General features: G+C 40.8%; 3 protein-coding genes across 3 annotated transcripts in view; all 3 read left to right on the top strand.

Moving 5' to 3' along the window:
- The window catches only part of LOC147334111 (polyamine-transporting ATPase 13A2-like), a 48,576-nt gene extending 46,262 nt beyond the window's left edge, over positions 1 to 2,314 (top strand). The window contains exon 28 of the mRNA XM_086286447.1: positions 2,168 to 2,314. Coding sequence (XP_086142573.1) covers positions 2,168 to 2,314 — 147 coding nt within the window. The remainder of the gene's footprint in view (positions 1 to 2,167) is intronic.
- LOC147334107 (Fc receptor-like protein 1) overlaps positions 1 to 22,016 on the top strand; it is a 171,780-nt gene that overhangs the window by 119,817 nt on the left and 29,947 nt on the right. The gene's annotated exons all lie outside the window — the stretch shown is intronic.
- Positions 8,548 to 10,000, top strand: LOC147334110 (Fc receptor-like protein 5). The gene is made up of 5 exons (XM_086286714.1): positions 8,548 to 8,578; positions 8,991 to 9,026; positions 9,150 to 9,416; positions 9,496 to 9,741; positions 9,828 to 10,000. Exons 1-5 carry the CDS (start codon positions 8,548 to 8,550, stop codon positions 9,998 to 10,000), a joined length of 753 nt encoding a protein of 250 aa, XP_086142840.1.

The following is a 22,016-nucleotide window of genomic DNA, read 5'->3' as shown; positions in this document are numbered from 1 at the left end:
AATAAAATGTTATTCAGATTTGTCACCACTTCGCTGAGGTCTGGAAAAAGACCCAAACTATCAGCCTCAGATCAGAGGAAATGAATTAGGATGTTTAGGAAGAACCAAGGAACCACCATGGCTCAAATCTGCCCTCAACTGGAAACTGCTGGAATACCTGTGTCATGGTCTAAAGTGAAGCCAGTTTTAAATCACCTTGGAATTTGAGTGTAAAACTAAAAAAGAAGCCTCTGATCTGTAATAAAAGCAGCTGCCCACATAGACGAGCCACATGTCTTCTGGAGAAAAGTTTGATGGTCAGATGAGACAAATATTGAACTGTCTGGTGACAATGACAAGAGGCATGTTTAGGTAAAGTTTAGGCTTCCAAACCTGTGAACACTACCAGCTGTCAAGCATGGTCCTGTTAGCAGCATGTTCTTGGCTCTTTTGCTGGCAGTGATACTGGTACACTGTGCAAAATGGTTGGAACAGTGAAGAAAGAGGACTATCTCTAAATTGTTCAACTTCACATATGAAAAGAATTGAAAAAAAAGAGTGTTTGGACACTGCTAGCATAATGTACAGGTTTTTGATGGGGCTCCCACACAAACGCAAAGCAGGAGATGAAGCATCGCCAAATATGTTTCCAAACCAACTTCCTTCCAAGACAAAGACTGGAAAATATGGTGAAGCATATCTTTCCTTTGGCTTCACCTGCACAAGTGCCAAGGTAGGTCTCTGCGATAGAATAATTAGTTTCCCCTGAGTCTGGAGCACGCACTGGGCTGTCCAAATCACAGACAAACACTTTCCCACAGTTGTTTATGTTTTTGAACCCATTTTGCACAGAGAGCCGTTTTTGAAAAATGTATTGATAGCAATGTTGAATATTATTACACAGAAAAAGAACAACTACACGTAAAATAATTACACTATGATGCCTCTACCTTTCTATATGGAGGGACAGTAACTGTGTGTGTATATGTAAGCGTGTAAAAACTGAAGATGGTAAGATTAACAGTATTTTGTCTCTATTTGCCATTGTAGAAATTCATCTCGTATAAATAATAACGTGGCACACACGCAACATGAAAAAAGGCACATACCTTTGACGTTGCGTGACGAACTCTGTATTCCTCGTCCACACATAAACGCAAGAACTGAGTTTTTAAAAAATCTCAGTTTTCGGTGATTTGAAATACCGTTTACGTGTGGATGAAAGGCCCAAACGCATAGAAACGGCTGCATTTTCAAAAATACCCGTGAAGGTGTGGATGTAAATGGCCTGTATTTGTATAGCACTTTTACTAGTCCCTAAGGACCCCAAAGCGCTTTACACATTCAGTCATCCACCCATTCACACACTGGTGATGGCAAGCTACATTGTAGCCACAATGTAGCCTGGGGCGCACTGACAGAGGCAAGGCTGCCGGACACTGGCGCCACTCGGCCCTCTGACCACCACCAGTAGGCAACAGGTGAAGTGTCTTGCCCAAGGACACAACGACCGAGACTGTCCGAGCCAGGGGCTCGAACCAGCAACCGATCACCCCAACGTAGTGTAAAAGAGTTAATAGTTTCATTTCATTGCTACCTGTAATTTATTGCAGTTTACTTTTAGTTGTTTAATTGTTTACTAAATGTGTGCAAACCGCAATGTAGTTTGAAAACAAACCATGGGTGTGTGTTGTTGGAGGATGTGTTTGTGCTGCGGGGGGGTGTGAACATTTTTCTTGTAATACAAAGGAGGGCTCAGCAAACAAAGTTTGGGAACCACTGACTTAATGTATCTGATGCGCAGTTCACTTAGACATCTAAATAAATATTAATGGGAATGTATGTGTACTTTTAACCTTGTGTGGATCGGAGAGAAAATTCAAAATAAAATTAAACCTGTTTTTTTTTTAAGTTATTCAAGATGTATAGTGTACACTAATTCCACCCAGGAGAACAGTTCAAGGAAATAATTATAAGCCCCAAATTCCCTTGACTGTCTTGCCCATAATGCGTGAATAGGAATCTCTGACCACAGCTTTACTACAGTGGTTATTTTACAGAACTATTAATATTCTCCAGGCAAAACTTCTACTCTAAAAAGCCCATGTTATCAGTGTCCATTTTCACTTGCATGTGTGGTGTATTCCTAGAAGCCCTGTTTTATCAGACTATTGTTATTTTTCCCCAGATACTGATAGACTGTGGCTGTTTAAACTGCTTTCGTCGATTGTGGAACAGAGGTCCATCCAAGAAACAGTATAAACGCCTCCTGCCTGACTTCAGATTTTGGCAGCCCCTTGATGAGAATGTGATAATCAGTGAAGCGGAAAACTGAATCCTGAACATTTGCAGGTTGTCCAGGCTTGATAAACTACTTCTCATAAAGAAAAAGTGGGGTGTTACCTGCATATACTTCCTAATACGCCACTAAGCGTGTTGTTTGCTGATGTTTGGAACTCATGTAAGGCTTGTAACTATGAAGCAAATTAATGGGTTATTAAACTACACAGAGCCTCAAGTGACAGTTTTCTGTCTCTCTTTTTACCAGTCAGATCAACATGTTAATGCTGGTCAGCAGGTTCTGTTCAGAGTTTCAATTTAAATCAATCTGGATATGTTTCACTGATTTTTTTTTTTAAACTTTTAGTCTTGTTTAAGTTAGATATGAATCTTAATGATATCATAAATGAATAACAACTGTGATGTTACAGCAGTTCAGTGATACCCACTGCTTTGATGTCCTTACCTCTGACATTTTATGTTTTTTCTGAGCTAGCTAATGAAGCATGGATATGTTCAACTTGTTTTGTAGTTACAGCCATCCGATCTTTACATACTATACATATACTGTTTTTATGGTTTCTTTTTTTTATTCCATTGACGATGGTTTATAACTGAAACATCTTCATCTTGTCCAAAACAATGAAGACATATATTCATCAGTGATGCTTGTACTCTGGTTTTTTTTTTTTTGTATTTTTGGGTTTTATTGTTATTCTCGTGTTTTTGAAGTGAGATTCTTGTGTTTCACAGTTTGGTCTTTTGATGATACTGTCACAGTCATGGGTCATTTGACCAAGTGTTTTGAGTTTTCTTATATGTTGATGTTTATTGTTTGTGTTTAAGTCTCATTTGGTTATCTTATGCCCATTTTGCCTAGGTTGCTGTTATAGTTCATTGTTTTTGAAATTCCCCTTGTGCCCCGATGTTTACGCCCCCCTCGCGCTTCATGCGTTTCAGTAATGTTTTTGTCTCCTGTCTCCTCTTGTTTACATGTTTTACCCTTGTGACCCATTCCTTCTGTCACGTGTGTTTCCCCCAGCCATCATGCTCTGTTTGTATGTAGTTATGTCCATGTCTCATCTCCAGTCCCCTTTTCCCTCTGTACCCATACACACTATAAATACATGTATTTGTTTATTTATGTGTATGTTCCTCATCAGTTTGTCATATTGAGTCTCCATGTCTTAGTCTGTTATGTTTCATGTATGTGTGTCCTATGTTGTCAAGCTTGTGTTGTCATGTCTGCATGTCATTATGTTTCCTGTTTTATTGTGAAGTCTGACGTGTCCATGTCCACTGTGTTTAGTTTCACTTCCCCTGTAGTGTCATTATGTTCATTCATATCAGCTGTTTCTCCATGTGTCCCCTGATCACCTCATGTGTGTGTTTAGTCTGAGTTTTCATTCATTCTCCGATCGTCCTGCTTTGTCTGTTATGTTCATGTCGTGTTTCCAGGTCTTCATGTTCACCTTCAGGGTTTTTTCATGTTTTAATCTTAGTTCACCCAGTCTAGGTTATTGTTTAATTTCGTCTTTGCCCTTTTATTTTGTACTGTTCATTATACATGCTTCCCTTAGACAGTATCATCAGAAGGCATAGCGTACATTTTTCTTGCTATGCAGATGACATGCAACTGTATCTGTCCATGAAGTCAGATAACACACACCAATTAATTGAACTGCAGGAATGTCTTGGAGACAAAGACCTGGAGGACCTCTAATTGTATTATTCTAAATTCAGATGAAACTGAGGTTATAGTACACAGCCCCTAAAATTCCTAGAAATATGGTATCTAATCAGATTCTTACTCTCCGTAGCATTAGCTTGGCCTCCAGTAACACTGTAAGGAAAAATGAAAATATGCAGGGCTGCTTTCTTCAATTTGAGCAATATCTCTAAAATTAGAGAATTATGTAGAAATATCCTGCAGCACTTGTTTCTTTTCTGTTTCTGCTTGCAACAAGTTGAGTGACCACATTGATTTTGTCTTAAACACTCACTGAAATAAAAAAAATCAATAAAGATTAAAATATCATTAAAGTTTTGCTAAATGCATAAATTCATTCATTTGTTCTTTCTTCTTAACTAATACAGTCCAACAATAGTGTTTGGCCTCTATAAAGGTGTAATGGAGACCAGGGGTTCCATTACCTTGTTGGCATTGTTAGTGATTAATTGTTGGATTGGGAATTTAAAATAGGGTAATAAAGAAAACATTAGTTCTTATGGAGTCTTTTATTAGGTTATTTGACATACGATGAAATTGACAGCTTGTAACAGAAAAGTAGTGATGTGACGTTCTGTATCGAGGCTTCGGAGCGTGTGTCGAGTAATGGAGGGGGCGTTTCCGCGAAGCGCGTATCGAGGCTTGCTTCATTTATGGGAGGAGCTGAAAATGATGACGTCCGAAGCCTCGCTGCCCGGCTGTACCACGTGACTGGTTCATGAAGTGGTTCGAACTTTGCCGCGAGATATGACCGCGATATAAACCCCTCAGATTTCATTCAAAAATGTGGGTGTTTGATGGAGAGTTGCGGTTAGTGAGAGTTTGGAGACAGTTTGGAGGTTTATGAGAGTGAGGAAAGTCAGGAGAGAATGGAGCCAGCTAAGAAGAGGAGGATGTCCTCCCCTGTGTGGGAACATTTTGATCTTATTCCTCCCAACAAGGTATGTAAATTTCTACAGAAGATGTATTTTCATGATACTGATGGTGCAATACAATTTATGTTGAGCTGTCTTGACTTTTGTACAAGGTGAAGTGTTTGCTATGTGCCAGGGAGCTGGGATATAACAGCAACACCTCATCCATGCTTAGGCACTACAGAGCTTTGCATGAGAATAAGGGGAACACCGATTGTGGAGCAAGACCAGGTGAGCCATCAAATGCCATGATAATATAGCATGCAGTAATGTTACTAAATGATATAACAATATTATACAACTGTTATAAGTTACGTGTGTGATATTTATATTTGTGCTTTGTCTTTATTGTCTTTCCTCAGGAGAACAATCTCAAATAGATGAAGACCTGGTCAGCATGGTGATTGAGGACTCACAGCTATTTAGCATTGTGGAGGACAAAGGATTCAAAAGATTTGTTAAATCATTAAATCCTAGCTACGTTCTCCCCACTAAAGGTCATAAAAGCAGTGAAAATTTAGTTTTTACAGAATAAAATGTGAACAGGCAGGACTGAGGCTCAAAGCCTCAGTGTGTAGCTGTCCATACCTCAACGTTACAAAAGCACAACTACTGTCCACACCCCAACCACACCTCACCTCACAGTAAATGATCATTTCCATTTCAAGCATTTCCAAATAATCATTTCCCATACTGCCACTATAAATATACACAGTATACTGCCATCACTACAATATACATGTTTTACACACTCCTTTTGTTGTTGACATTTACAGGCTGTGTGCAAAATGCCACACTCTTCAAATTCATGCCAACTAATATTTTTACGTCCAGTAGATGTCCTACTAGAGCAAATGAAGCTTCATGAAGCTTTGCGTTGGGGTGAACCAATTGGATGAAAAGCTTCAGTGCTTCATGGGGCTTCATCTGCCCATCACTACAGAAAAGAGACAGTGGGACTGGCCATCCTACCTGTGTCGGAGAAGAGCCAAAGTTAGAGCTGCTTGCAGTTAATCATTTATCAATAACCTAAACATATGTGAAATGAGAACTTGTAAAGGTACTCACCTGTCCTAGTTGCTTCTTGCAGGATGTGGAGCAAAAGAGTGAAAGCGGCTCAATCACCTGTTTAAGAGCTCTTGGAGCAGACCAGTGTGCCGGGTTAGGGAGTATGGTTAAAGAGGGATTTAATTTAGATAGAAATGGGGGAAGCTTATGTTATTGGTTTGTTTATAGTATGTGTTGGAAATATGTATATGTTTGTGATGTGCTTTAATGTTATTGTATGTTTGTTTGTGTGGAGGGTTATGTGTTCATTTTGATTAGTTAACCCCCATACTTGGGCTATTCCGGATGCTCACCTGAAAAGGTAGAGTATAAAAGGAAGCCATTTTGTTTAGTTGTAGTTAGTGTTTGTGCTGTTATCATGCTCCTTCTTTAATAAAGTGCCAATCCATGGATGTCTTTTATGCCAGTCTCGCGTCATATTATTGGACAGAACCTATGACTGCCGGCCAAAACTGACAAAAGGTCAGTGTTGGGGAGTAATGGAATACATGTACCACTGTGCCATCTTTCGCTGTCTCAGTCCCCAAACAAGCTCTCTTTTTCGGTGGAGAAGCAGTCTCCTCATCTGCAGTGTGAACAAATTCAAATTGTGAGCAATGGGAAGGTCAAACAAAATCACAAATGCATGCATAGATACTAATTATAATTCCAGTATCTCCTCCTCTGTATCAGAATAATGTCTGAAATATCTTACTTACTACACTCAACAAAAATATAAACGCAACACCTTTGTTACTGCTCCCATTCCCCATGGGATGGACGTAGAGACCTAAAATTCATTCCAGATACACAATATAACCATCCCTCCCAAAAAGTGGTCACAAATCATTCCAAATGTGTGGTAGTGGGCACATCTGCCATATTGAGATAATCCATCCCACCTCACAGGTGTGCCACATCAGGATGCTGATCTGACATCATGAGTAGTGCACAGGTGTACCTCAGACTGCCCACAACAAAAGGCCACCCTGGAATGTGCAGTTGTCAGAAGGCAACAAATCAAAACAAACACACTGTGTTGGAAGCGGGACTGCCAGAACCATGCTTAAAATCAGCATTGCCATGTAAATAGTTTGCATTTCATGTGTATGTACTTGCTAAGTACATGTGAACAGATCTTGAATAAAAAAAATAAACATACTTATTTCTGTTTTATTGAAACCACTTTACAGAAAGTACAATTATTTACAATGAACTGTACATGCAACACAGCGGTTTTATGAATATTCAACAAGAGCACGTTTCATTTGGCCCTGGTTTGACAACCACACTGGGACACATATTCACCAAAACACAGCACACCTTAACATTCTTATCAAGCAGTGTTGTGTCTTCACCCTCACATGATATGAGTAATCGGATTGGCATTGTAGTGTGTAGCATTTTGAACTTGCTACGCTCGTCTGACCGCTGCAATCCAAGCCTGACGTCTTCGTTTAGTATTATCGGATACATGACATCCCTCCCGTTTCCTCCAGGAAGGGAAACTATGAAAAGAGAGCCCATTTTCCAGCTTCTTGCCTTCCCTATCATGTGATCTACCATTGCAACCGACAACACAGTACCTACGAACCATAGCTGACGCTTCCGTGTGCTTTGTCTGGCCTACTGTCATGGCGGGAGGGTGCGTGGCCCCCCTCCCGTGACATCACGCTCCAAAGCCCTATAATCCAGTTTTGAGTTCCCTCCCCAGACGCCTTAACGCCCACTCACATCCTGGGCCATCTGACCTCAGGAAATAACGCCAGCTTGCAGTCTGGCCTTAGAATCAGAACCTTCAAGTCTGAGGCCATGTTCTTTTTTTTTTTCTTTGTTTTTTCCAAAACTAGACATAGCTGAATGAATGAGTGTCAGAGAAACTTCGGCAGATATGCCCATGATGTAGAGTTCAGGTTATTCCCACCTACATGGTTATACATTATCGATTTAGGCATTTTGTGTGAATAGCTGAAAGGCCAAATGTCACCTTTAAACTTAAAAAACACATCTGAATGATGTTTAAATGGAGGTGAGAGTCACTGACTTTCAGAGGCTGCGCCTCTCACTCCACCCACAACTTCAGACGAGCATCTAGACAGGTAAACGGCTCAATCAGTGAAAAGATAGAATGTACCCAGAGCATGTGTTTTTATTTTTATTTTTTTAAATTAACAACTTAAAAAAAAAAACTCTTGAATGATCACTGATGATCTGCTTGTGTTAGTCTGTAAGGTGAAACATCTCCCTCTAGTGGCCACATATAAGCCATGTGTGAGGATGGTGTTAATGTAAAATGTGAATCATAGTGATCCAGTCAGTCATCAGTGTGTCTCTGCACAGCTGTAATTAAAATGTGTTCAGAGGGCCTCAGTGTCTGAATGGTTCCAGTTCAGCTCCATAACAGCAGCGTCCCTCGTTCGATTCCTGTGTTTCAGCTCACATCTGCCTCTCTCACTGAGGGGGACGTACATACACACACACACACTAACCACTAACTCTATTTGAACCAATAGAAAGCTGGTGCTCAGAGGAAGAGGGCGGGCTTTACTTGGTGTCAGTGACAGAAATGAAAAAAAGCTCAAATGAGTGAGAAGGACGATGAAGGAAACATCTGTGCTGTGTCTGTTCTGTAAGTAGAATCTCTGTGTTTGTTTGAATTCTTGTACTTTGACTGTCTGCTCTCCTGATAACTGATGATGGAGGAGAAGACATGAAAAACAAATCAGGCTGAATTCAAGTTCAAACACCACGAGGACCAACTGCAGGTCTGAACTGACTCTTTATCTTTGCTCAGGAGTCGAGGACACACAGCAGGCAGTGAAAAGATCAAATCATTCACTCATATCAACACAGCTGCACAGTGGACACATGACTTTACTGTGTTATTTACTTTTTTCAATCTTTTGTTTATCTTTGCTCTAAACTTTGACATGTTGCTGGCATTACATAGAAACTGAGCCAGTATATCAGAGAGATATACTGTGTTTGTCAGCTGTTAGTGGGGATTTATGTTCATCAACCTGAGTGTCATTTCTCTTTAGTTCTGATCTCACTGCTGAGCTGCACAACAAACCAAGGTCAGTAACCTTCTTCTGTCACAGTTTAAACCTGAGAAATGCTCACTGATATGACCTGATTGGGTTCATGGTTCACAATGTAAAGTCTAACAGATCATCAGTTTTTCATTGTAACCCTCACAGCTCGTCTGACTGTGAGTCCCAGCAGCTCTCAGTTCTTTCAAGGAGACTTTGTGTCTCTGAGCTGTGAGGAGGACGACAGCTCTGCTGGATGGACTCTGAGGAGAAACGCAAGAGAACAACAGAGGACTCAGTGTGGAACAGATGGGTGGGGAAAACCAGCTGGTTCTTCCTGTATCATCAGTTACACTGACACAGTTGACAGTGGAGTTTACTGGTGTGAGTCCAGAGAGGGCCCCATCAGTAACATGGTTAACCTGACAGTCACTGGTAAGCTGAGTGTGTGGAGTTAGTGTTGATGAAGCTGTGTGTAAATGGATGAAATGCTGTAGTTTGTCTCTGTGTTGAGGTGGATCAGTGATCCTGCAGAGTCCTGTCCTCCCTGTGATGGAGGGAGATGACGTCACTCTGCTCTGTAAAACAAAGACCACTCCCTCCAACCTCCCAGCTGCTTTCTATAAAGATGGCTCCCTCATCAGGAAGCAGCCTACAGGTCACATGACCATCCAGCATGTTTCCAGGTCTGATGAAGGCCTCTACAAGTGTGACATCAGCGGTCATGGAGAGTCTCCATCCAGCTGGATCACTGTCACAGGTGACACACTCACCTGTCTGTGTTTCTGCAGCTTTCAACATTCACAATGTGACGACAACTTAATGACTGTGTTTGCTTTATTTTAGACAAACACACCACCACACCTCCACCTACATCCACACCTCCTCCTGGTTCCTCTCTCAGACATATGTTGTCATCTGTTGGATCAGTCTGTGTTGTGGTTCTACTGGTGTTGCTGGTTCTGCTGGGGAGACAATGTGTTCACAGGAAACCTGAAGGTGAGACTCAGACTTCCTGATCTTTCATGTCTGAGTTTGTTTAGTAGAATAAAGTTCACATTCATTATAATGACAGTAACAACTATCTTAAATGTAATCTCTGTTTAAATATTTAATTTATATCATTTTTCATGTTGGATAATTTCAGCAGGTCAAGAAGAAACTGGAGAAGATGACATCATCACTCATGTCATGTACAGTTTCATCAAATCGTCAACAACAGCCAGTCAGACGAAGCAGAGGTGATGTTGTGTTTTCTTCGTGTTATACTGCGATTTATTTATTTAGGACAGTGCATGTTAATGAACATAAATGTAAAAAAAAAAAAATTACATGAATGTAAACATGCCAGATTATAGCCAAAGGCTAATTTCCATCTGTTGTCCTTAAACATAAAAAAAATAGACATAATAATTCATAAAAATTTATCATTCATTCATAATAAAAACTCCATCACCAAACTTACACATACGCACCATTCTGTTCCCAAATAAAACATTAAAACTATACAACTTATACATGATCACACACTTGATTTGTCCATAACCAGTTTTTAACCTTTGCCTTAAACAAATTGAATGTCGAGCATTCTCTAATGGGTTGAGGAAGACTGTTCCACAGATGGCCTCCCTGGACAGAGAGGACATTCTGCCCAAATGCTGTCCATCTGTGGGATATAAACAAGTCTCCTCGGATTGAATCTCGAGTGGTCCTGTCTGAGCTTTCTTTATGCCTAATGAACTGCTTTAGTGGTGGTGGAGCAAGGGAGTGTAAGACTTTATATATTAAACTCACTCTTTTAAGTTTCACTAAGTTATTGAAGTTCGGTAATTTATGTTTTTTTAACACATGACAGTGGTGGTGAGAAGTCGGTTTTTTGTCAAGTCATTTTAAACTTCTTTTATAAATGTTTTCAATGGTTTTAAGTGTTGTTGGACAAGCAAGTGACCAGGACGTCAAACAATAGTCCATATGAGAGATGATCATTGAGTAAAAATAAGTTTTTGCAACATTCATATTTAAATTATTACGTATATGATTAAAATTTTGATTGTTAAATTGTTGTTGTTTGTTAAAAAGTACCTGGAACACTTTATTTATGTGACTCTTGAAGGATAATGTTGGGTCTAGAATGACCCCAAGATATTTAAATTCTGGAGCTAATTCAAGCTCTACTCCATCCAGGAATATGTTTGACTGCTTCAAGTTTAAGGGGCGTTTTGAAAAATACATACAGACAGTTTTTGAGGTGTTCAACATTAGGCATGAGTCCTCCAGCCAGCTATGCATTAATGATAACATTTGTGCGTGTAGATCAGGGGTTCCATTATGTTTATATATATTTCTTCATTATTTATTGATACTGAAAGTTAAAGAAACAAGAACACATTCATCATTTGGGGATGTTTTGAGTTTAACAGATTTTCTGGGATCATGTTAGCAGTGTTCAACTTTTCCTTTTTGTCTCCTCAGCAGGAAGTGAAGCCAAACAGCAAAAGGATCTCAATCCCCTGCTTAAGATCCCCTAGAGCAGGGGTCAGCAACCTTTAACACCCAAAGAGCCATTTGGACCCGGTTTCCACGCAAAAGAAAACACTGGGAGCCGCAAATACTTTTTGACATCTAAAATGAAGATAACACTGTATATATTGTTTTTTACTTTTATGCTTTGTGTGTGTTGGTGTGTTGCTTATGAAATCCATGAAGTGCTACAGAGAAAATTACATTTTATTTATGTAATTAACACATTTTGAACTCTTAAAGAGATACAACAAAAGGAAAAACACCCAGCTGAACTAAAAGGATCCAGCAAACAAAAACTGTTGTGAGCCACCACCCTTATATCACCTTTGGGCTTTTGGAGCCTCTAAAAGCTACAGGACAGTATTTCTTGAGGAGTGGAATCAGAGAAACCTGCTCAAGGTAAACCAAAGTGTCAGGTTACATCAAATCTTGGTTTGGTGTGGATTTAAATCAAATCACTTTTATTGTCACATCACATGTGCAGGTACATTGGTACAGTACATGTGAGTGAAATTCTTGTGTGCGAGCTTCACAAGCAACAGAGTTGTGCAAAATACAATAATGTAAACAAGCAAAATACAAGAATGGCTACACCTGAAACTAATAAATATATGTACAATATGCATTACTGGATGTGTATACTAAATATGTTATTCTACGTGTGTGTGTGTGTGTGTGTGTGTGTGTGTGTGTGTGTGTGTGTGTGTGTGTGTGTGTGTGTGTGTACACATATTTTACAAATTAAATAGAGTAAACAATAAAATAAAATATATAAAAATATACAGAGTTGAGACATGTGCAAAACAGTGGCATTACTGTACGGTATGTAGTGCATAATGTTAAAGTTCCAGTAGTGAAGCTGAGGTGTCTATGAAGTGTTCAGCAGTCTGATGGCCTGATGGAAGAAGCTGTCTCTCAGTCTGCTGGTACGGGACCGGATGCTGCAGAACCTCCTTCCTGATGGAAGCAGTCTGAACAGTTTATGGCTGGGGTGACTGGAGTCCTTGATGATCCTCCCCGCTTTCCTCAGGCACCGCTTCCTGTAGATGTCTTGGAGGGAGGGAAGCTCACCTCCAATTATCCGTTCAGAGCACCGCACTACTCGCTGGAGAGCTTTGCAGTTGTAGGCGGTGCTGTTGCCATACCAGGTGGTGATGCATCCAGTGAGGATGCTCTCAATGGCACAGTGATAGAAGGTCCTGAGGATGCGGGGGCTCATGCCGAATCTTTTCAGTCTCCTGAGAAAGAAGAGGCGCTGCTGCGCCTTCTTCACTGTTTTGTTTGTGTGTACTGACCACGTAAGATCCTCAGCCAGATGTACACCAAGGAACCGGAAGCTGCTCACTCTCTCCACAGCAGCGCCGTTGATGGTGATGGGGGTGTGTACTTCTCTGCACCTCCGGAAGTCCACTATCAACTCCTTTGTCTTTGCAACGTTGAGGGTGAGATGGTTGTCTTGACACCAGTGGGTCAGGGCGCTGACCTCCTCCCTGTAAGCCGTCTCATCACCGTTGGTGATAAGACCCACCACTGTAGTGTCGTCCGCAAACTTCACAATGATGTTGGAGTTGTTAGTGGCCGTGCAGTCGTAGGTGTAGAGTGAGTACAGGAGAGGGCTCAGTACACACCCCTGTGGAGCACCAGTGTTCAGTGTGATGGGGGATGAGGTGATGCTGCCCAGTCTGACCACTTGGCGTCTGTCAGACAGGAAGCTAAGGATCCAGCTGCAGAGGGAGCTGCTCAGTCCTAGATCCTGCAGTTTCCTGTCCAGCTTCGAGGGAACGATGGTATTGAATGCTGAGCTGTAATCTACAAACAGCATTCTCACATACGTGTCTCTCTTCTCCAGGTGTGACAGGGCAGTGTGTAGTGTCAGGGCTATGGCATCATCAGTGGACCTGTTGTGGCGGTATGCAAACTGTAGAGGGTCCAGTGAGTCGGGTAGTGCAGAGCAGATGAAGTCCCTGACCAGCTTCTCGAAGCATTTGCTCACGATGGGGGTCAGGGCTACAGGTCGCCAGTCGTTCAATGAGGAGATGGTGGAGGATTTGGGTACAGGGACGATGGTGGCCATTTTGAAGCAGGCTGGGACTACAGACAGAGAGAGGGAAAGGTTGAAGATGTGCGTGAACACTCCAGCCAGCTGAGCCGCGCATGACTTGAGGACGCGGCCGGGAATCCCGTCCGGACCAGTAGCTTTGTGCGCGTTCACCTTCCTGAAGCACTTCCGCACATCCTCCTCAGACACAGTGTACGCACTGACGTCATCCGCGGTGCGCACACTGTCCGGTCTCATGGTGTTCGCTGTGTCGAATCTAGCGTAGAATACGGATGTGTAATTTTTCGCTTGGTTTTGGTAGCACTGGTGTCTGGTCATTCCAGAAGCAAAATCGTCTATTTTCACAGAGGCTGTTCATAAATGACTCCCATAACAGTAAAAACATCCACTTGCTGGATTAATTATATTTTATTTTCAGGGTTTTTTGTTTGAACCTGAATTCAAAACCATCTAAACTGACGCGATGTAAAGAGATCACGTATGAAAATATTTTAAAAAGGAGATGAAATCAAAGAAATGAATTCTGAATATAAATTAGTGAAAGCAAGTGTCCACACCCATGCTCTCAAACAGCCAATCAACAGCTGAAAGATGAAACATGTGACTTTGACTCATGTTCAGGTTTAGCTCATTTGTTACTATGTAAAAAGGTAAAACATGATGGCTGCTACCATGTTTTATTTATCTTTCAATGGACATTTATGCAGCGTAGCACTGAGCGGACATTTAAATACAAAGTTTAATTACACGTTTGTTTCCTTTGAGTATAATTTGATGAGTGAGATGTAATCATGTGTGTTCAACTGTGTACTTACTTAGTGTTGTTCACTGTGAGCTGGACTGTGTGTTTGTGGTCTGTGGTTGAAGCTAGCAGCTCTGCAGTCGTCCAGCATCCTGTTTTTGTTTTTAACATTTGTGTCTCCAACATTTGAAATTCTCAGTAACAGTTTATACAGTGGGGCAAAAAAGTATTCAGTCAGCCACCGATTGTGCAAGTTCCCCCACTTAAAATGATGACAGAGGTCAGTAATTTGCACCAGAGGTACACTTCAACTGTGAGAAACAGAATGTGAAAAAAAAAAATCCATGAATCCACATGGTAGGATTTGTAAAGAATTTATTCGTAAATCAGGGTGGAAAATAAGTATTTGGTCAATAATAAAAATACAACTCAATACTTTGTAACATAACCTTTGTTGGCAATAACAGAGGTCAAACGTTTACTATAGGTCTTTACCAGGTTTGCACACACAGTAGCTGGTATTTTGGCCCATTCCTCCATGCAGATCTTCTCGAGAGCAGTGATGTTTTGGGGCTGTCGCCGAGCAACACGGACTTTCAACTCCCGCCACAGATTTTCTATGGGGTTGAGGTCTGGAGACTAGCTAGGCCACTCCAGGACTTTCAAATGCTTCTTACGGAGCCACTCCTTTGTTGCCCGGGCGGTGTGTTTTGGATCATTGTCATGTTGGAAGACCCAGCCTCGTTTCATCTTCAAAGTTCTCACTGATGGAAGGAGGTTTTGGCTCAAAATCTCACGATACATGGCCCCATTCATTCTGTCCTTAACACGGATCAGTCGTCCTGTCCCCTTGGCAGAAAAACAGCCCCATAGCATGATGTTTCCACCCCCATGCTTCACAGTAGGTATGGTGTTCTTGGGATGCAACTCAGTATTCTTCGTCCTCCAAACACGACGAGTTGAGTTTATACCAAAAAGTTCTACTTTGGTTTCATCTGACCACATGACATTCTCCCAATCCTCTGCTGTATCATCCATGTGCTCTCTGGCAAACTTCAGACGGGCCTGGACATGCACTGGCTTCAGCAGCGGAACACGTCTGGCACTGCGGGATTTGATTCCCTGCCGTTGTAGTGTGTTACTGATGGTGACCTTTGTTACTTTGGTCCCAGCTCTCTGCAGGTCATTCACCAGGTCCCCCCGTGTGGTTCTGGGATCTTTGCTCACCGTTCTCATGATCATTTTGACCCCACGGGATGAGATCTTGCGTGGAGCCCCAGATCGAGGGAGATTATCAGTGGTCTTGTATGTCTTCCATTTTCTGATGATTGCTCCCACAGTTGATTTTTTCACACCAAGCTGCTTGCCTATTGTAGATTCACTCTTCCCAGTCTGGTGCAGGTCTACAATACTTTTCCTGGTGTCCTTCGAAAGCTCTTTGGTCTTGGCCATGGCGGAGTTTGGAGTCTGACTGTTTGAGGCTGTGGACAGGTGTCTTTTATACAGATGATGAGTTCAAACAGGTGCCATTCATACAGGTAACGAGTGGGGGACAGAAAAGCTTCTTACAGAAGACGTTACAGGTCTGTGAGAGCCAGAGATTTTCCTTGTTTGAGGTGACCAAATACTTATTTTCCACCCTGATTTACGAATAAATTCTTTACAAATCCTACCATGTGAATTCATGGATTTTTTTTTTTCACATTCTGTCTCTCACAGTTGAAGTGTACCTCTGGTGCAAATTACTGACCTCTGTCATCATTTTAAGTGGGGGAACTTGCACAATCGGTGGCTGACTAAATACTTTTTTGCCCCACTGTATATATATATATATATATATATATATATATATATTAGTAAATGGTATGGTATACATATAGTATTTATTTCCATATATTTTATTGTAGTTTCTGTGCCTTCCTAACATGTTGAACATGTACATTGATGTTGATGAATCTAGTGTAACTGCAGTCTGAAGCTGCAGTGTGCTCTGGTTGGTCTAATAATAGTGTTCATGCTGTGAGAACATGTTTGCTTTCTGCTCTGTGGTGAAGTGTCAAAAAGCAGAAGGCAGCTTTGTGGTCATCTGACTTATTTTTCACAGAAACACCTCAAAGTTCTTTGTGGTCAATCTGTGTTTCACAGCAGAGATGTGAAGATGAGAACATTTTGAAAAGCTGCTGTGGTTTATTAAAATGATCTCTTCATGAAGGTAACAATAAAACCTAACCTAAATAAATCAGCCTTTTTACAGCCATATTGCTAAGCTGATGAAAAATTTGACTTGATCCTGTTTGGTTGAGTCTAACTGATACACTCCTCTCTTCATAGTGTCACACTCGATGTTTCAGATGAAACACAGCTGAAGTGTTTTATTGTCTGAAACTACAAACTGATGAACTGGACTTCCTTCAGGATCCTGAACTCAGAGCTCATCCTGCTAAACCTCTCAGTCAAGTTAAAATGCACCTGAATCACATTTAATGTCTGCTCCCATCTACTGGTGAAACTGGGTATTACAGCACAGCTGATAACCTCTTTAACATCCAGCAGGTCACCACTTAAAGGCGGGTTAGGGTTTAATATCAGGCTGATAGTTTGACAAACTGGAAGATGTCCTATTTCAAGTTTCCACTGCTGTTTGCTAAATATACAAAATTCCACGTAGATGATTAAACATGAGCCCAACTCCACCCACAACAGTCTGCTGGTGATGTTCAGAGGTTAACAGCCATGAACTGGAGTCACTTTATATCTCATCTGGTCCCAGGATCTCTCTGGAAAATGGAAAACATCACTGTGGTAAAGATCATGAGGAAAACTCTGCCACTGTGACCTGACTATGGATAAACAGAGTCAATACATTGATCCTCACTGCAGTGCTGGAGGTCATGCAGAGTAAATATCTCATTAAACACCATGTTTCTGACAATTTATTAAAATAACTTCAGCTTTGTCTCAATTTAGACAAAAGTTACAGGTCATAAAGTCTTTAAGACCTGACTGAGATTTAATTCATATATTGATTTGTGTCATCAGTTTATACGTGAATATAAATGTTGTAGCAAAAACATTAGTAAAATAATGATTTAATCCAGGTTGTTCATTTCACACACAGACATTACACTGTACAGGAACGCTTCATCCAGTTTTATCTCGACATAACCAGAGTACCACCAACACCAGTTTAGGTTAGTGAAGATATTTTCATCATATTTGAATACTTTTACTGAGGACATATCTTTCCCAACTACAATATGAACTGTGAACAAAATCTCCCAGCCAACAATACAAATATTGAGCTCACCATAACCCTGAATACATGAAGTGGAATCAGAAATTCGTCAGAGCCTCTTCACTTGTTGCCGCCTGACGCTACAGTTGGTTAGATTATTTCACCCTCATGACTCCACACTCACATCTACACTGACCAATACCAAATTAAAACCTCAATGCATTTTTTATTAACACTTAAACAATGAAAAATAACAAGTAATTTTGTTAAATGTCAGGCATGCAGTCTTTGGTCCTTCTGCTCATCGTGTGACTCAGTGGGCACATGGAGGCTACAGCCAAGGAGAAAGTGGAACATGGTGTGGAAATATTTCACATATGAACAAAAGTGCTTTTAATTTATATTTCAGCTCTCTGAAATATATCCAATTCTCTGATAGTGACCCTGTAAATACTTATTTACATATGTCAAATGCTGCAGCACTACAAGATTCATTCAGCCTGAGCTGAACAGGTTTCCATTACATTTTCTAAGTCATAGTTCTGTCTGTTCAATTATAGTCTGAATTTATTTATTCATGCAGTGAATATTTTCCTTGAAATGTAGAAGCTGCTCCACTGGAAGAGATTTCTGAGAGAGGATTTCTATGCATGAGGGAGCTTCATCCAGTCCAGTCTGTGAGGCTAATGGACTTCTTACTTTTATTACAGCTGTCTTCGTGTTTCTTCACTGAGGTTACATCTGTGTGGGGTTTGTGTTAGCCTGCTTGAAGTTCAAAGTTAAAGTAAACACAGTGCTGATATGAAGGGAAAGCAGCATCACATGACTACACATTTCATATATTGTGACATCAGTGTTAACTTAAAATAACATTAACATTTTTTGCTGTCTACAAAATGCAATATGCTGATAATTTCTTTCTTTTTGAAATTAAATGAATGACTGAACTCAGTCGTTTTAATGAGTGCAGTTACAGACTTCAAGCTGAAAGTACGTTTTATTTCTGACTGTGTTTATTAAATATGTTCACTGTACTCTGGAATAAATACGTCCTGTTTCAGATTGGAAATATACAGAAAATCAGACCAGACTTCGATCAAAACAAGAGATGGAAATGAAACTAAAGAGATTCAAGTAGACTCAGAAAAATATGAAATGCTCAAACAAGAAGAATCAAATGTCACTTTATTTTTCTGTTTCTGTTTGTAACAGTGTTCCTGGACCTAATCGAACACGAGCATTGTAAGACTGACTGTTAAACACTCAGTGAAACAACAAAAACTGGCAGAGAAGAGTTTGCAGCATTTAAATACTCATGTGTTTATTTTAAATTCACACGTGACCATGCTGCAGCAGGGTTTGGCCTGTTCCTGCCGTAGGTCATGATGCAAAAACATGGCTCAGTTAGTCCATTGATAGGTGGTTGCCAGGCCGCACATTATGATGAGAGGCGGATGCTGTGCAAGATAAAGACAATGTTGGATAACACCTCCCACCCACTCCATGACATGCTGGTCAGTCACAGGAGCTCGTTCAGTGAGAGACTGAGATTACCGAAAAGCACCACTGAACGACACAGGAAATCATTCCTGCCTGTGGCCATCTCCCTGTACAACGCATCCACTTAACACACTGTTTGCTGCTACAGCTACACATGTTTCTTTTCCAACTATTTATTTATAAGTGACTTATGTATGTATGTATGTATGTATATATATGTATATATTGTACTATTCTTAGTTAGCATATTGTCTGTCTTGTCTTAATGTTGGTTTATAATGGAGCACTGTAACAAAAAATAATTTCCCCCAGGGATCAATAAAGTATTCTGATTCTGATTCTGATTCTGATATAATGTATAATTCAACTTTTATGGATATGAATGATGAGCTATTTTTGTCAAATGAATTTGTTTGTTCCCTTCATGAGGTTGTAAAGAGAAAAAAGGTCATTTTAGAACATTGCTATGCAACATGATGATATCATGACCGCAGATAAAGATGGGACTCTTCAAGACGCTGAGATTTGCCTCGTGTTTATTTTTGGTTGATCAACTCATGATTGCTCACAAAGAGTGGGTAGACAAAACAAGCACAGAGACACAGAGACTCACTGGCTGCCAGCAATAAGTTTGCAACAACAGAAGACAAGTTGAGTGTTTGCAAAAACAGTCACAGACATAAAAGCTTCTCTCTCGCTCTGCTGCCTGAATGACTGTCAGCTGGTTGGTAAATATTCCCTGGACAAAATTCCCTCGGTGGTGTTGTTGAATTTTCCCTTTTTAACATCAAAGCTCCAGAGCTTCTGTCACCACACCCACAGTGCTGTGTGTATTGCTGTTGTCTCTTGTCACTGTATGATCGGACACACAACACACACAGTCAGTCTGTACCAGTGACAAACACTCACTGCTGAAGCAGATTCACCTGCATACAGTTCAGCATCCAATAATTAATCAGAAAGTGAAATTATTGATCTTGATTTTAAGACTATTCTGAAGTGAAGACTTAACAAGGCTTAGACTCACTTCTCCACATGGCTGATGACACAGAGCTTTTCAGGCCTTTTTAGAGCAAATGTTGTTGAGAAAGCAAATAAAAATGTGCTGTCATATGCTCCAACTTGTTTTGAGTAAAAATCGCTTGAAAAGAAAAACATTGTCGTTTAAGTTTATTTTCTTTCAAGTGATGATTCCACAACAACACTTCCACAGTGTTTCCTGGTACTGATTTGATAAACATAAAGTTGCTCTTGTTCTTTTCACTTGCAATTATACAAGGAAGTGAACATTTAATGCTTCCACTATTTTTGCATCTCATTTGTCCTCCTGGTTTTGAAAATGTCTTGCTGGCATATTTCTGCCTCAGTGTGAGAAAAACTAAAGAAGAAATTCTTTATTTTTAAGGTACAGCAATGATGGTCAGTTTGATCCAGGACATGTTTAGTTATCCAAAAATGTCAGAAATGAAAAATTATTATTTTTTTGTTATTTGTTTATATATCTCATTATTAACCCGGAATCCCCGGCAGGCTACATCTATTGCAGCATAACTAAGGGAGGATTCAGGGTCACCTGGTCCAGCCCTAACTATATGCTTTAGCAAAAAGGAAAGTTTGAAGCCTAATCTTGAAAGTAGAGATAGTGTCTGTCTCCTGAATCCAAACTGGAAGCTGGTTCCACAGAAGAGGGGCCTGAAAACTGAAGGCTCTGCCTCCCATTCTACTTTTAAATACTCTAGGAACAACAAGTAGGCCTGCAGAGTGAGAGCGAAGTGCTCTAATAGGGTGATATGGTACTACAAGGTCATTAAGATAAGATGGGGCCTGATTATTTAAGACCTTGTATGTGAGGAGCAGGAGTTTGAATTCTGGATTTAACAGGAAGCCAATGAAGGGAAGCCAAAACAGGAGAAATCTGCTCTCTCTTTCTAGTCCCTGTCAGGACTCTTGCTGCAGCATTTTGGATTAGCTGAAGGCTTTTCAGCGAGTTTTTTGGACATCCTGATAATAATGAATTACAGTCGTCCAGCCTGGAAGTAATAAATGCATGAACTAGTTTTTCAGCGTCACTCTGAGACAGGATATTTCTAACTTTAGGATGATCAGTGCTGATCAGGGCTGTGACGTCTCACATTGAACAGAACAGGCTGGAGTTCACACGAACTGGAAGTTGGTAGAGATGCAGGTATGCAGTCTTTCTGGGTCCCACAGACTATCACCTACAATGAATAAACAAATGAAATTGCTGTAAATTTTAATAATAATAATAATAATGGATTGGATTTATATAGCGCTTTTCAAGGCACCCAAAGCGCTTTACAATGCCACTATTCATTCACTCTCAGATTCACACACTGGTGGAGGCAAGCTACAGTTGTAGCCACAGCTGCCCTGGGGCAGACTGACAGAAGCGAGGCTGCCATATCGCGCCATCGGCCCCTCTGGCCAACACCAGTAGGTAAGTAGGGTAAAGTGTCTTACCCAAGGACACAACGACCAGGACAGAGAGCCCGGGGATCGAACCGGCGACCTTTGTAGAATTACATTTTAATATTATTTTAAAAATAAAATGTATTTTGTATTGTATTAAATAGAGTCAAATAGAAGTCTTTATAAAGCTTTTTTTTTCAATAGAATTTGTTTTTCAATAGATTCGACACCACAGTGTCTGCTCCCACCCCCACAACCTCACCTGTAGTCAGCCTGGAATCCAGAGCCACACCACTGTGCCAGCCTCTCTCTTCACATGTTGCCTCCTGTGAGATTCCTGACACCCCTCCCCCACCCATCACCTTCACTCAATACCAGGTTGAGATGCAAATGAGGAGACTTCACTCAGGCAAGTCTGCTGGACCAGACGGAGTGAGTCCCCTTGTCCTCAAGACCTGTGCCCCCCAGCTGTGTGGAGTCTTTCATAAACTGTTTATGCTGAGTCTGAGTCTGCAGAGGGTCCCGGTGATGTGGAAGACATCATGC

This window comes from Aulonocara sp. 'chitande type north' Nkhata Bay, linkage group LG3 (genome assembly GCF_057382095.1).
Source record: "Aulonocara sp. 'chitande type north' Nkhata Bay isolate Kocher_YH1m ecotype deep benthic linkage group LG3, A_spYH_male_GT1.1, whole genome shotgun sequence".
Classification (NCBI taxonomy): domain Eukaryota; kingdom Metazoa; phylum Chordata; class Actinopteri; order Cichliformes; family Cichlidae; genus Aulonocara; species Aulonocara sp. 'chitande type north' Nkhata Bay.
Note: the sequence above shows the minus strand (reverse complement) of the source record. Positions and strands in the feature narration are given on the sequence as shown.